General features: G+C 43.5%; 1 protein-coding gene across 3 annotated transcripts in view; it reads left to right on the plus strand.

The window, feature by feature from the left end:
• LOC148030229 (ARM repeat superfamily protein) overlaps positions 1-16,258 on the plus strand; it is a 123,551-nt gene that overhangs the window by 31,167 nt on the left and 76,126 nt on the right. For all 3 annotated transcript variants that reach the window (XM_087686499.1, XM_087686496.1, XM_087686497.1), the window contains one exon: positions 6,809-6,913. In XM_087686499.1, the coding sequence (XP_087542625.1) occupies positions 6,809-6,913 (105 nt within the window). The remainder of the gene's footprint in view (positions 1-6,808; positions 6,914-16,258) is intronic.

A 16,258-nucleotide genomic window follows, 5' to 3' on the forward strand; every position in this document is an offset into this window, starting at 1 on the left:
TGGTGGAGGGACTTCTAGATTTCCCTGCTCTACACACTTTATGCCCCAGCTGCTTGAGGGGCAAGCAGTATAGGTGGCCTCACCCACAGGTTGCTTCCAGGAGGGCTTCTTCTTCGCTTGAGTTGGTTCACATCGACCTTTGCGGATCCATGGGCACGGCCTCCCTTGGGAAGGGCAAGTATTTGATGCTGATTGTGGACGACTTTAGTCGTTATGTGTGGCCTTATTTCTTGGAGTACAAGAGCGAGGCATACTCCTGTTTCTGTGAGTGGAAGGTGTTTGTGGAGACACAAACAACTTCCAAAGTTTGCGATGTACGAGCTGATCACGGTGGCGAGTTCACTTCTCATCTTTTCTCTCAGTTTTGCAGGGATCACGGCATTCGCGTGGAGTATTCCCATCCGAATACACCATTAGAGAATGGTGTTATGGAGCGTGTGAATCGGACCATGGTGGAGATAGCCCGATCCATGCTGGAGCATAGGAGTCTTCCTCATTCCCTTTGGGGTGAGGCGGTGGCTAAAGCGGTGCATATTCGCAACCGCTCTCCGACTTCGGCATTGCATGACATGGCTCCTTTTGAGGCTTTCTTTGGGAGGAAGCCTTCCGTGTCCCACTTTCGCATCTTTGGATGTGCTGCTTTTGTCCATGTGGACAAGAAGAAGAGGAAGACGAAGCTCGACTCTCAGTCGAGACAGCTTATCTTCGTGGGCTATAGCACGACCACGAAGGGATATCGGCTTTACAACCCGACTACACGGAAGATTGAGATGAGTAGGGATGTGATCTTCAATGAGGCTTCGGCCTCCGAGGATCCGATTGATGGTTCTCTTCCAGGTGCTTCTTCGACATTGACGGACCCTCTTCCACCTTCTCTCCCTTCACTTCCTTCCAGGATACCTCTTAGTACCCCTCCTTCTTCTTCGGCTCCTCCTGCTATTCCTTCTTCTACTTCGGCTTCCCCTCCCCTTTTGGCGGATGTGACTCCTTCTTCGAGTACTTCCACCCCTTCAGCCTCCTCTTCGGAGTCTTCTAGGGATCCACAACCATCTGATGGGGAGCCTTCTTCAGATGAGGAGGATCTAGCTTTCCTTGGTTAGGGGGAGTCCCTTTCTGAGACAAGTGCTTTACAGGTCCCAGAGGCTACTCGGTCTCCCTCGCAGCAAGAGTCATCTCTTAGGATTCCTTTGTGGTATCGCTGGCTTATGCAAGATTCAGGTGTTACTCACTTTCTTGCTTCTTCTATAGGTCCACGCAGATCAGCCCGCTTACAAGCCCAGCGAGATAGTTCACTCTGTGTGAACTATGCTCTTATGTCACAGATTCTTCAGGATTCTGCGCCTTCCACAATAGAGGATGCTCTTGCACAGGATATTTGGAGACAGGCTATGCAGGCAGAGCTCGATTCTCGAGCGGAACCGTACTTGGGAGCTTGTACCGCGTCCCAAGAAACGGAAGGTGATAGGTGTGAAATGGGTCTTTAAGACCAAGTATGTTGCAGATGGCTCCTTGGACAAGCATAAAGCTAGGCTTGTTGCCAAGGGTTTTGCACAAAGAGCAGGCTTGGATTACTTTGAGACTTTTGCTCCTATAGCTCGGATGTCTACCATTCGAGTTATTTTGGCTCTTGCAGCTCACCACTGTTGGCGTGTTTATCAGATGGACGTCAAGTCAGCCTTTCTGCATGGCGTCCTTGAGGAGGAGATCTATGTTTCACAGCCTCCCGGTTTTCTTGTGCAGGGGAAGGAGGATCATGTCTAGAGGCTGCGGAAGGCCCTTTATGGCCTGAAGCAGGCTCCTTGTACTTGGTACTAGCGGATTGACCGCTTCTTTCTTCAGAGTGGTTTTCAGTGCTCCAATCATGACGCCAACCTCTACTTTAGGGTTGCGGGTTCTCTTTGTGTTTTGGTTATCTTGTATGTCGATGATCTTATTATTACAGGGAGCGACACTCCGTAGGTGGAGCATACTCGGTCTATTCTACGGCAGGAGTTTGACATGATGGATCTAGGGATCCTTCACTTCTTTCTAGGATTGGAGATCTATCAGATGGCACAGGGCATCTTTATCTTGCAGCACAAGTACTTCTCCAAGCTTCCTTCGGAGTTTGGTATGGCCGAGTGTCGGCCTATGTCATGCCCCATGGACCCTGAGTCCAAGCTTTTGGCAGATGACGTTCCCCTTTCTGATGCCACCCATTACAGGTGCCTTGTTGGTTCACTTATCTGCTTCTCTCACTTGGCCAGATATCTCTTTTGTGGTGGCTTTGTTGTCTTCTTTTATGAAGACTCCTACACAGGACCACTAGAGTGCAGCCTTGCGTTTTCTTCGGTATTTACAGGGGACTCGATCCTATGGGATCATGTATGGAGATGGGATCACTCTTTCTGGATGGAGTGATTCTGACTGGGTAGGTGATGTGGATTCAAGACGATCCACTACAGGTTATGCTTTCATTTTGGATCCAGTGCTGTCTCTTGGAGTAGTAAGAAGTAGCCTACTATGGCACTTTCTTCTACAGAGGCCGAGTATTGGGCCTTATGTTCGACTGCTATGGAGGCCGTTTGGCTTTGTCGCTTGATGGCGGAGATTGGTTTTTCCCAAACAGGACCTACAAAGCTGCGCGTGGACAACTAGAGTGCCCTTGCTCTGGCAAAGAATCCAGTGTTTCATGCTTGCACGAAGCACATTGAGATTCAATACCACTATGTTCGAGAGCGGATCGTGGATTTGGAGCTAGCGGTGGCCTATTGTCCCACGGCAGACAATGCGGCTGATCTCTTCACGAAGCCTTTGCCTCAGGCTTCTTTGCTTCATCACATGCTGTTGTTAGGTCTTCAGACCCTCCTAGGATCTGAGAGTGGGTGTTAGCGTGCTCTATTTCAGTGTCAGTCTGTCATCTCTTGGTTGTGAGCTCCTGTTAGAGTCTGGCAGGAGACAGAGGAGCTTTGTCACTTTAGGTGTTGCTGATTTTTGTTGTGCATTCCTTTCTCGGGTGGCAATCAGACTTTAGTGGCTGTTTTTGGTGCTGTCGGCCAGTTTTGGCCAAGTCGGCCAGATTTGGGCCAATCGGTCAGTTTAATGGCTGGGGGGGCTATTTATAGCAGCCCCCTCCCCCCCACCATCAGCCACATATACTGTTTTGCAGATTCAACACACACTCCCTCCTCTCCCACTCCGGCATTGGTGCTGCCTTTGTTTCCAGCCTGATCTGGTGCCCTCACTGACGCTTCGGGCTGCGTGCAGGGACTGATCAATCCATTTCAGTGTATTCAGCATTCATTTCAATCAGTGCAGATTTTCTTCCTTCATTCTCTGCTTTCTCTCTCTCTCTCTCTCCTCTGTGTTTGTGTTTCTTCTTCCGTTGCGCACTCTCACAGTGTGATGTCCATCAGAGATGGATCCGAGCATTGTAACCACTAGTTGGGGCTGAGATGAGGCTGAAAGTGGAAGGGAAGCAGGATGAAAACCAAAACGTAGCAATCTCTAGGGTCGGAACTTGTAAATCCAGCAATGTAACTACTGAAGGGAGTGAGCCTTGAAGTGGAAGCAAGAGTTGGAAGCAAGAGTTATGGTGGAAGGAGAGAGAGAGAGAGAGAGAGAGAGAGAGAGAGAGAGAGAGAGAGAGACACACACAATGTGGGAACTCCAACAGTCACATTGTGTGACGGGCTTTTCTTTTATTCCAATGTCACTGAAAGAATAAAGAATGAAGTGATAGTGATGGGTGTCCATCACCTGCAATGTACAAGTGTGGTTATGCAGATACTATTAGTGTAACTAATACATGGGCGGCTAGGCACAAGCACCTTTAACCCCAACAACCTTCCACTTAAAGGCGAATGTGCCCCTACTGAGGAGAGAACAAGAAAAAGTGACAAAGTACAAATGTACATAAGTACAATAAGATGAGGAAAGATATCATCTTATCTAACGTCCATTAACTTCCTAAGGAAGGCAAAATGCTCTGCTGAGAGACTTTTAGTGAGTAGATCTATAGGATTTTTGGTCAGTTGAGATCTTGACAAGCTCAATGGACTTGTTCTCAATGACCTCTCGAATGAAGTGGTAACACACCTCACTGTGTTTCGTCTTCACATGGAAGACTGCATTCTTGGCCAATTGAATAGCACTCATAGAATGTGAATGCAATGTAGGGACCCATTAGTAATACCAAGGTTTGCCACCAGACTGCCTAACCAGAGAGCCTTCTTGCAAGCCTCAATGGTTGCAACATACTTTGCCTCTGTAGTAGATAGGGCCATGCATTTTCGCACCCTAGACATCCAAGAAGTAACACCTCCACAACGACTCTTATATCTTGGCTACCATTATAGATGCAAATAGTTGCTGTGCCCTTTAGGTACCTTATGATACCCTTGGCTGCATCCCAATGCCATTGGCCAGGTGTAGCCATATAGTGTGCCACAACTTCCATTGCAAATGCGATGTTAGGATGAGTGGCTATCATGGCTTACATCAAGCTATCCATTGCAGATGCATAAGGGATCTCGGTCATCTTGGCCTTTTGCTCATTAGACTACGGAAAATTGGCCTGACTAACCTTCACGTGAGAAGATAAATGACAGTCAATAGTCTTAACATCTTGCAGATGAAACCCTCAAGGACCTTTTGGATGTACTCGTGTGATAAATAGAGAAGCCCGTTGAGCGATCGCATGTAATGCGCATCCCAAGAATATGTGAGGCCTATCCCACGTCCTTCATCTCAAGGCTTTTCTTGAGCTGACCTTTTAAGGCATCCAACTCATCATGAGTACTCCCAGCAATCAACATATCATCCACATAGAGGATCAAAAATCATAAAGTTGCCGTCATGAGCCTTCTTCGTGTATAAACACGTATCCATATTACTACGGGAATATCCTTGTGAGTGCGTAAAGGCATCAAACTTGTGATACCATTCCTCAAGTGCTTGCTTGAGGCCATAAAGACTCTACCTTAATCCGAACACTAGGTGTTCTTTGCCATATTCTGCAAAGCCTTTAGGTTGCTCCATGTAAATCTCATCATGCAAGTCCCCATGAAGAAAAGCCGTCTTGACATCTATTTGATAAAGATCTAAGTCAAGTTGCGCTACCAAAACTAGTACCAAGCGTAGGATAGTCATTTTCACAATAGGAGAAAAGACTTCATCAAAGTCCACACCATGTTTTTGCTTGAAGCCCTTAGTAACCAATCTAGCCTTGTATCCTGGCTTGGGATGTCCAGGGGTACGTTTAAACTTGTACACCCACTTGCATGGCAAAGCACGCTTGCCACTAGGCAAAGGAGTAAAATCCCACGTATGATTGTTTTGCAGTGAGTCATACTTTGATTGCATGGCGCTCTCCCAAGAGTGACTATCACCTCTGTGCATGGCCGCACAGGTTGGCGTCGATCTCTAGTAGACCGCCTCAAAGCTGGCCGTGGGGTCTATACATCCAGTGGAGCGTCAGGGACCTGGGCCATTGGGGTATCGGTAGCTGTTGCAAACTATCTCACTGGTTGGACAGTAACAAGAGGCTCCTCTTGAAATATCATCCTGTGTACCTCAACGACATGCTCAAGTTGCTTATGCATTTTCTCCTCATGGAAAACAACATCATGACTACAGAAAATCTTCTAAGCTTGTGAATCCCATAGGCGATAGCCCATCTCACCTGCATTCCCATAACCAAGAAAGATGCATTTTCTAGACTTAGGAACTAGCTTATTGCGCTTGTCCTTGGGTACATGGCAGAGAGCCTCACAACGAAAGACACACAAATGAGCATATAAGGGAGGTTTTCCATACCATATTTCCTCTGCAATGTGATAGTCAAGAGCAGTGCATGGGGATCGATTTATCAAGTTGTAGGACAATACAGTGTGAGACATCTGGAATTCAGGGAAGATCTTCAATGGTAGGTCGGATGGTGCTCTCCAAGTAATATGTTTCTAGATATAGTTTGTCTGGGTGGATGTTCTCATTCATATTCTTTGAGATTAGAATGTGATGGACAGGAAGATAATGTTCAGTCAGGAGGGTGTATGGAGGCCCAAGTTCCTACTGTACTTTTGATTCTGTGCTGCTTTGTAGCTAGACCAGTATGTGGGGTCCATTTTGTCCAAGGGTTGCTGCAAACTGAGTGCATACATTGCCAGGGCTTACTCTATATCACCTGTGAGAGCAGCTTAATCATGGGATTCCTTCCTTAAATCTCTAGCCTTCTTGATCTATAATAATTTTTGATCTATATGTGGTTTTTGTTTTGTGAGTGAATGTTCAATATTCTTCTTTTTGTCATTGCAGAGAGTTTGAGTTTGCTAAAGATATACCTGCTTGCTGGCTGGCAAATCCTTGATTGGTCACACACACAATTGTATCACACCCTGAAGACAAGAAACTGAATACATAAGGAATTAATGTGCTTGACTGTTACATCCTCGGACATCTGGATGTGCCCTAGTTGCATTGGTCACAGCAGCCATGAATTGACTTTGTGCAAATCACAAATGCTAGTTGTGAGTGTAGTTCTGAGAAGATATCTGTTACACTATTCTTTGACTTTGGTAACTCAAAGTTGGGCCTTTTTTGAATTTGCGGTGCCACTTTACTCTGCATATCTGCTTTATCAATCAAATTTCTTTTCTCAGCCATAACAAATGTGCTTACAGTTCTACCTACCATTAAATTGAGTTTGTTACATATGGTAACATGCTCAATTTAATGAATAAACTTGCTGCTTTTTATGCACAGCTATGGTCTATTCTAGGATATTTTGTAACTTAGCTTGGAGCTAACACTATCTCTGATTTGGGTGCAGCTGAAAGCAGGAGATGTGCAAATACTTGGTGCTACAGCATCTGGCTTGGTCAAAGGAAGTTCATTGGCACCAGAAGTCAGACATTATGGTTTAAAACTTTTGCAAGTGAGCCTTGCCATACTTTTTGGCTTTTAGAGGATTTAATGCTCTTTGCTGACTGTCAGGATATGTGGTTGGTGACAATGCGATTCATTACTTGTCATGTAGTATTCAGAATCTAGTCACACGTAATGTATAAGCTCATGACACTGCCTGTGCTTGAAATTTGGTACAAAGAGGAGTCACTTAGGCTACACTAATCAATACTACAAACTTTCTCCCAACAGGAATCACAGATGTGCAGTACTGCCAATGTGAATCTGATTATAAAGCCCATATGGTGAAACATTAGCCCTCATTGATGTGAATAAGCAATCCATGAATTTGCTACTTACCTCATTTTCACATTGCGCATTTTTTGATGTTTATCGTTTAAGGAGGTGAAGTGGCAAAGGGATTAAAATGAAGATCAAGGAGAAGAAACAGCTACTATGCCCGTCTATTCATGGAAATTATTTGTAAAAGCATGAAAAAGTTATAAGTTTCTTTGTATGAATCACAGTGTGAAAATCGCATTAATCATGTTCCATACGAAAGAATGTGGCGTTCCCATGTATGAGCTACATGTGGAAAAGTCATGATCCATTTCTTTTAACTGACAGGTGCATTTGTTATACAAGGGAAAGCTTCTCTCAATGAGTTGTGTGTATGGATACTATGGTCTATTTCTGTATACGGGCCACTAAATTATCTAATATGCTTGGAACTGGGATATCTTAATAGGATTCCTTCACAGTAGGCTGCCGAGCTTTAAGCCCTAAGAAAGCAGGATTTTTCAATAAGCAGAGTAAGCAATCAAGGGGAAGAAAAGAAATGAAGGGAAGGACAGATCTATTTTTATACAAATTGAACTAAGCAAACTTGACCATCTGACATGTAACAACACGGTGTCCTATTTGGGAATCTTATGTTTGGATGTCATGAGCAAAGCTACTTCTATGGTCTAGTACACTGATATTGTGAAAAGCATGGATAAATCTAAGGACTTGATCTGTTCTTTTTGTTCTGTGAGTGATAATAAATATCTTCCTTTCAAGCCTTAAGAGTTTGTGCTTGGCCTGAAGGGCAAAGACACTACTGATTGTATAGTTTGAAGTACTCTTGATACTGTGAGATGGAGTGAGGATCGAAGTTCAGCTGAGAGTGTAGTTGACAGTGTGAGAGTGAAGCATGACACCCAATGCAATAGACTGAAAAAGAGTGTAACCTGAAAGTACAAGGTACAACCCTTAATCCTTAGGGTTGTAGGGGGTGTGGGGTGTTCACACCCGAACACAATAAGTGCCCATAAGTGTGTGACATAAGCACATACAAAATAAGACAATAAGTCTAGGGGAAAAACCTCTCGTATCGAGAGTAAAAAGTGCCCTAGTGTCCTACTGATCACCGACACTCCTCTACTCTATGAGTGTAGATGTGAGTGGAAACCCAATAAACCCCCCTGGAGTGAAGAGTGATCAAAAGTACAAGGATCATCCGCCACCAAAGGAGATCAAATTTAAAGCATTGCGAAATGCTTCAAATTTATCACAAGGAAGAGCTTTGACTGGTCAGTGAGCAAGTGTCTAATCCATACACATTCAACTGTGGTAGTAAAAGCTGCCTTGTATTCAGCTTCACATGATGATGTGGCAACAATGGATTGTTTCTTGCTAAGCCAAGATATACAAGATGAGCCAAGAAAGAAACAATTGCCACTAGTGGAGTGACGTGAATCATAATCACCAGCCCAATTAGAATCACGGTAAGCATGTAACTGCAGTGATCCTTCCTTGGCATAAAGCAATCCAAGAGATCTAGTACCCTGCAAGTAATGAAAAAGTCACACTTAATAGCTTGCCAATGTGATATGCGTGGTTGATGCATATATCTGCTCAGGGCTAAAACTGCAAACTATATGTCTGGCCTAGTGTTGCATAGGTAAATAAGACATCCAATTGCTGGAGCATATATGTGTATATCAAACAAATCACTATCATCATGTAATGACAACTTTAGTCCAAGTTCCATTGGTGTACAGATTGGCTTGCAATCCTGTAAGCCAAAATTCTCAAGAAGTTTACCAATGTATCTTGACTGTGATAAACCAATACCTCTAGCATCATGTATAAACTGAATGCCCAAGTAATAATGCAAAGACCCCAAGTCTGATATCTCAAAAGTTTGCTGCAAATTTTATTTGAATGTTGAAATTTGATAAGCATGTGTCCTTGTAAGCAAAAGATCAGGCATATAGACAAATGATCAGCATGGATCCCCCCTCTTTACATACATAAAGGGTAGACTTAGACGAGCTGTTTATAAACCCTTGGTTGAGCAAAAAGGCATTTATCTTTGCATATCAAGCTCTAGGAGCTTGTTTCAAACCATATAAAGCCTTTTTTACCTTGCAAACCAAGTGTTCGGATGTCTCAACTGCAAAACCAATGGGCTGTTGTACATATACTTCCTTACGAAGTTCCCCATGTAAAAATGTAGTTTTAATATCCAACTGATGCACAGTCCATTGGTAATGGGGAGCCAAAGCAACCATAGACCTAATGGTCATCATCTGGGAGAAAGTGATAGAATCCAATTCAGCTTGCATTGCTGTCATCCAATGTATACTTTGTTGTGCATCCTCAAAACATTCAGGCTCCTCATCATCAACTGTGCTTGTTGCCATAACAACTCCATGTTATGTGCAATATCATGCATATGAGCTTGCTTTCTAGTATGACCAGCCATGGGTGTATCTAGATGACTATCTTTCATAGTTTTGTAAATACCATTTATGCATTTGTCTTGCCTCCTGACTGTGCATAAGCTCTTGCTGAATTTCAGTTTCAGCACTTTGCTGATTATTCAGATCAGCCAATGACTGATTTTCTGTATTTTTCAATGGACTAGCTGGCTGAACATTAAGTTCACTAGCTGAAATTCTAGCTAAATCACCAAATGTAATGGTCAGCAGTCCTTCAAATACATCACGGGCAGCCTAATATGTGTCAAAACTGGCAAGGAACAATTCTGATTTTTCATTAAATAGTACATTCCTATTGACAAACACCTTTTTAGAGATAGGATCATAGAGTCTGTAGCCTTTGCTTTCACTACTATATCCCACAAAAATGCATTTGACAGCCTTGTTATTCAACTTTTTTTTGAGTATTTAGGGAATGTGTGCATATGTAAGACACCCAAAGGTACGAAAGTGTTCAATAGAAGGTTTCCGGCTGTTCCAAGCCTCAAAAGGTGTACTTTTCTTTAATGCTTTGGTAGGCATCTGCCCAAAACATGGCAAGCACACATAACAGCTTCCATCCAAAAACTGTGTGGCAAGCTCTTCACTTTTAGCATACATCTGGCGTTCTCCATGAGTGACCGATTCTCTCTTTTTGCAACCCCATTTTGTTGTGGAGTATAAGCGGTAGTGAACTGATGAACAATGCCCTTCTGCTTCAAGAAGGAATTCAGCATAGAGGACATATATTCCTCCCCTCTGCCTGAACGGAGAGTCTTTATTTTATAGCCAAATTGGTTCTCAACAAGTGCAACAAAAGCCAAGAATGCATCATACACTTTTGACTTTTTCACCAAAGAGTAGACCCAGTAGAATCGAGTAAAATCATCAATAAAAGTCACAAAATAGTAACATTCTCCCAATGACTTTATCTGCATAGGCCCACATATATATGAATGCACTAACTATAACCTGGCTGTGGCTCTGAAAGCAACATCACGGGGAAACGAAAACCGATGCATTTTTCCCAAAATACATCCTTCGCACAAGTGCTCAGGAGGTCTCTCCAGAAGAGCTAATCCATTTAGCATCTGTGTACGTTGTAAGAGCATCAAGCTACCAAAGTTCACATGCCCCATGCGAGCATGCAATAACTCTGCCTATATCATAACATGAGTAAGAGTGGATGCCAAGTACGCTGACTTATTAACTGAAAGAGCATCCAACTCATATAACCCATTACATAAAGTGCCAGTCAAGACCAAAGTCATGTGTTCTTTGTCTCTCACCATGCATATGTCATGAATTGCAATCCACAACGTGCCAAAGAAGAAATAGAGAGCGGATTTTTCTTTATACCTGGCACAAATAAAGCATCCTGTAGGCGAAGAATAGAGTCATCAATGGCTGTGAGCACAATCTCGCCAATACCTCTAACAAGGTATGATGCATTGTTGGCATAATGTATAGACTTTCCAATTGGAGCTGCACCAACAAGAGAAGTAAATAAATCTCTGCGAGATGTGATGTGCCTAGAAGTACCATTGTCAAAAAACCAAGTGCTTGCATCCTTAGTAGAGCTAAATGCTCGATTAGCCCAAGAAGTGTCATAATTGCATGTGTAAAAGTAATAGTCCCTGTCTACAACAAAGGACGCGGACTCAGTAGCAATGGAAGGAGCATCAGAAATAGACATTCTTGACTCCTCCTTCTCCTTGACGATATGCTTTCTACACTCAGTGATGTAGTGGCCTGGCTTCTTGCAATAATGGCATTTGTCCTTTTTGGCTTGCGTGCCCCCTTGTTTTTTACTTCTTTGTGAGGTGCCTGAAGTCCCAGAGCTCTGCAAAGCATTCTTTACTTGGCTGCCTTTGCCCTTCTGTCTAACCATAAAAGCCTGCTTAGAGGCTATGACATCCATACCACTATTTCTTCTTGTTTGCTCCTCCTCTAGAAGCAAACTGACTAACTAAAGAAAGGAAATAGGCTGTGGGGCTATCCTCATTGTGAGGTTTAGGGCAGTGTGGAAGCCAAGTACGAAGGAGGTAATAAGTTCAATGTAGTAAATAACAGTTGTGCATCTAAATAGTACTCACTAACATTCATAAGTTGGTCACTCAAGTCCTGAATTTTGTTCAAGTGATCCTGCATAGAATCACCCTCATCTATCTTCAATGTCTCTAGCTCTTTCTTTAAGAAAGAGATGCGAGTCTCATTCTTACCAGCAAACATCTGCTCCAAAGTTAGCCAAGCTTCTTGTGAAGAAGCTACCGAATAAATGTGGGGGATGATGGATTGTTGAATTGCCAATGCAATCAGTGCCAAAGCTTGTGCATCCCGTGTATCCCATGCTTTTTGAGTTGCTAATCTTTGGGGAAGTTACTGAAGTGGAGCAGGTTGAACAGGTTGAGGTGCCCGTTGTCCATGTCCTCTTGGAGGAGGAGTAGCAAGAGCCACAACTCTGGGCCTAACTTCTTCTCCATAGTCCTAAAGATTTTTTGCAACAAGTACATTCTTCATCATGAAGGACCAAAGTGAGTAATTATTACCATCCAATTTGTCCTCTTTGGATACATTGGTAAATACATCTCCTCCTTGATTTGCCATGATAATCAATACCAAAAGAAGGCAAAAGAGCAATGTCCAAGCTGGAATAACCTGGAAATCTCAAAATTTCCAGAAACTACAGCAAATAGCTTGCTGCAATTAGTACATTGAGGTACACTCTGTCAAAACTGTCTGTAATGCACCCAGTCCAAGGTGCATTCAGTGTTCAACAACACTGTATGAGCAAAAAACCCCAAAATTTCTTGCCCCAAAATTGTCCAAAACTGTCTATCTCTGATTGTGACTGTAGTACATGTGCCAATGTCTTCAAAAAATTCAAAAGCCCCAAAATTTCTGATAAATTTGCAAATAAATTTGCAACAACTGTGTCCGAGACACACATACTCAGAGTTCTGTGCCTGCTCGAGCAGAAGCCTTGTTTCTAGAAGTGAATTTGGAATAAAAAAGTAAAATATTTAAAAAATACATCTGAAATCAGTCGACCAGGTACAGGTGCAGACTGCACTCTAGGCTGGCGTGGCATAGGGTGTGGCAGGTTCCCTTGCTGACTGGCAGCGCTTCCAGGCAAGCTGGCGAGTGTTGGCTCAGGCTCAGGCGGCAGAGTCCAGACTGGCGGGCGGCATAGGCGCCTGCACAGGTGCAGGTGACAGGTCAAAAGGGTGGCGGGCGGCATGGCAGAGGCCTGGCGGGAGGGCGCAGATTGGCAAGAGCAGGAAGGCGGGCGCTGGTCACATGTTGCAGGTTGCTGGCTCATAGGTGGTGCTGGGTGCAGCGTTTCTGCTGTAGACGAGCTGGAGGAGGCGCTGGGTGGTGCAATTGGCAAGAGCTGCGGGCTGGAAAGGGCGCTGCTGTGGTGAACTTGGGGGGTAGTGGCGACAGGGGGCAGAGCTGGACTGAGCAAGAACTCCCGGAGGCTGAGCAGAGCTGAACTGAACTGAATTCAGCTCTGATACCAAATGTGAGATGGAGTGAGGATCGAAGTTCAGCTGAGAGTGCAGTAGACAGTGTGAGAGTGAAGCATGACACCCAATGCAATAGACTGAAAAAGAGTGTAATCTGAAAGCACAAGGTACAACCCTTAAACCTTAGGGTTGTAGGGGGTGTTCTCACCCAAACATGATAACTGCCCGTAAGTGTGTGACATAAGCACATATGAAATAAGACAATAAGTGTGGGGGAAAAAACCTCTCGTACCGAGATTAAAAAGTGCCCTAGTGTCCTACTGATCATTGACACTCTTTTGTGAGCGTAGGCATGAGTGGAAACCCAATAGATACGAGTGTAAAGTCATGTTAATAGGAGGTAAGAGTGTGGGAAACTCAGATCCAGAGGAAAGTGGGGGACGTGTAAAAATGTGATGCATGAAAGTGTGTCATTAAGTATAGCCTCAGGTGTATCCTGAATGCTGAAACCATTCAAAATACAAAGCTAAGACCTTTATTTGTGAATACCTTGTGGTAACTCCTTAAAATAATAAGATTGTGAAAATAATGACCAAACATTGGAAGTGTGTGCTATAAGATTTTGGATGCTGTAATTAAGTCCAAGAGAATGCACTTGTGTGCTTCAGTCATGATAAATTCTGAAGTGAAATGCACAAATCTGCAAAAATAGTGATCAATAGCTGCTGAACTTGACAGAAGCTGCTATGAACAAAAGGAAATGAGGATTCAGCAGAGAGAGTCATCCATCATCTTTGTCGTGACTCACTTAGCTAGAGGGAATCACACTTTGCACCATTTTCAAAACTAGCCAGGAACTTTAAATATCACTCTAGGCCTGTTAGCATCAGCTTAATTGTGAGAAAGGAGCAGCAGGCCTCCTCGTTGGAACTCATGCAGCAGGCAAACACCTCGGTTTGGCTGGTAGTGTGGTTACAGCACCCTAATCACTCCAGGCTCTTTTAAAGCTGTTGAGCCATTATCCAGCATTAAATTGGCATGAAACATGCTTGACATGTAAACAGATTACAGAAGACAAGGTGTTGAAATCTCTTTAAGTGTAGATTTCAATGTCTTGCCAGAAGGAAAGTTATCCACTAGTGAAGGCTATTAGATCTGTTATATTGTTGAATTGAGTCTAGCACGTGGCATCATCTGCCATGTCAGCACCTTTCACATTAGCCTCCTGGGTTATAAATAATGCTTTGCATTTAGCTTTGGCTGATGAGAAGGACACATTATCTTGTTCCATGCTGAAGATACTAGATTGCAATAACAATACACAAGATGGATTTTACCACACCTCCATGTCAAGAAAGGAATACAAATTTCCGTTTCAAACCCCGTGTTCAGTTGCTGTTTTATATTAGCATGCAGCTTTTGTGGAGAGCCTGTGATGTTTAAATCAGCAACCTATATAAAGGAATGCACAAGCCATCAAATGATGCAAACATGGTGGGATTGGAATTAATATGACAATACTGGAAGCACTTATCAGTAAGAAAGTATGCATCTTTTATTACCATCCTCATTGTTCTTGTTTAAATCTATGTAATGCCTTTTTGAGAAGACAGACTTTGTCTTTTGGTCTGAGCCCAACCTCACTGCAAGGCAAACATCTGCAAAACACACAAAAGGGATTAAGAGAATGCAAATATGTAACTGACCCTCCTTATTCATTACTGCAGTAATACTGTGTATACAATGGGGAAAGGTTACTCAATAGTCTATGCTGTATTTTGAGCCCGAGTGCACTCCTGCACTCTGTGCACATTATTGTGTGAAACACTGGATTCATCGTGCATTAGAGGGAAACTTCCACTAAGAGCTCACATACTTAGCTTCTTGATAATATGGAAATGCTCTTTCCGCCTTGGAACTAATTTTGGTGAGGATTCCCCAATTATTGGTTTGTATCTGAAGATAATGCCACGATCCTCTCGAAGATCAACTCACATTAATGATTCTTAGCCTCATCCTTTTACTAATACCCCTGTTGACCCTTGCAGAAGTTCAATTCACACTAATGCTTTTTAGCCACCTCCTTTTACTGCTGTGCTTTAGTTCAGCAGGCTCATCCATGCCCAGAATCAACTGATCCATGTTCACAATCAGGTCTGCTACACAGTTGCTTGTAGAAGTCTCCAGTGCTGTAATGAAGGTATTGCAGGTTGGGTGGCCATGTACTATCTCAAACAGTGTCTACTTGGTGGAAGGGCCAAGTGTGTTGATTGCATACCGCTCCCATGCTTCTTATGTGTGTGTCCATGTTCCAGTGGCTTGGGCATTTCAAGATGTGGTCTGCTTATGTGGGTGCTTGATATTTTATGCATTCTTTATGGCCAACTGCATTATTTTCTGGGGTCGACCTGTATTTTTGGTGGCTCTAGATGCCGGCCAACCTGATCATGATTTTGGGCCTATTTATAAGCCAGGCACTGCCTCCTGTCACTCACTCTGCATACTCCACCAGTGCCTACACAGCTGGAGACTTGTGTTGTTTTTGTACCGTCTCCCATCTTGGTATACGGATTCCATTTCTTGAGCATCTCTCTTTTTCTGAGTTCTTTGTGCATTGTTTTTCTTTTCTTCGTAAAGTCTCTCTTCTCTTTTCTCTCTTTTGTGTTACATAGTCCTTTATAGCAGTTCTCTACGCTTCCATCGCTGCATCCACTTTTGACATGGTATCAGATTTCAAGATTGGGGTTTGACTTTGTTTCCACCATCTATGATTGAGATCTTGGCGCTGTTTTCTGCTGTTGCAGGTGCGTGTTTTACACTATCTGCTGCTGATTGAACATGGCCTGAACTGCTGCAAGTGTTCTTCAGCCTTGCTGACCACCTGCTACCAATTTTCAGCCTCTTTCTGCTTTGCTCAGCCTGCGTTTTGGCTGTAGCAATGTGTGTTTTGTCTCTTCAGGCTGAGGCGACCTGTTTGCTTTCACAATGATTCCATTTATTGCTGTCCCTGCCTGTGTTTTGGTCATCAGTACCCACATTTTGAATATTTGCTTTCGTGCAGGGGTGGGCGATAGTGTTTTCAGGCTGGTCTCTGTCTCAATGTCTGTGAACTTTATGTCTTGCTCTTGCTGAGTTATGGTCTGTCCTTTCTATTTGTCT

The sequence above is a fragment of the Lygodium microphyllum genome, chromosome 10 (genome assembly GCF_053477565.2).
Source record: "Lygodium microphyllum isolate KBCC chromosome 10, Lygodium_microphyllum_v1.1.10, whole genome shotgun sequence".
NCBI classification, from domain to species: domain Eukaryota; kingdom Viridiplantae; phylum Streptophyta; class Polypodiopsida; order Schizaeales; family Lygodiaceae; genus Lygodium; species Lygodium microphyllum.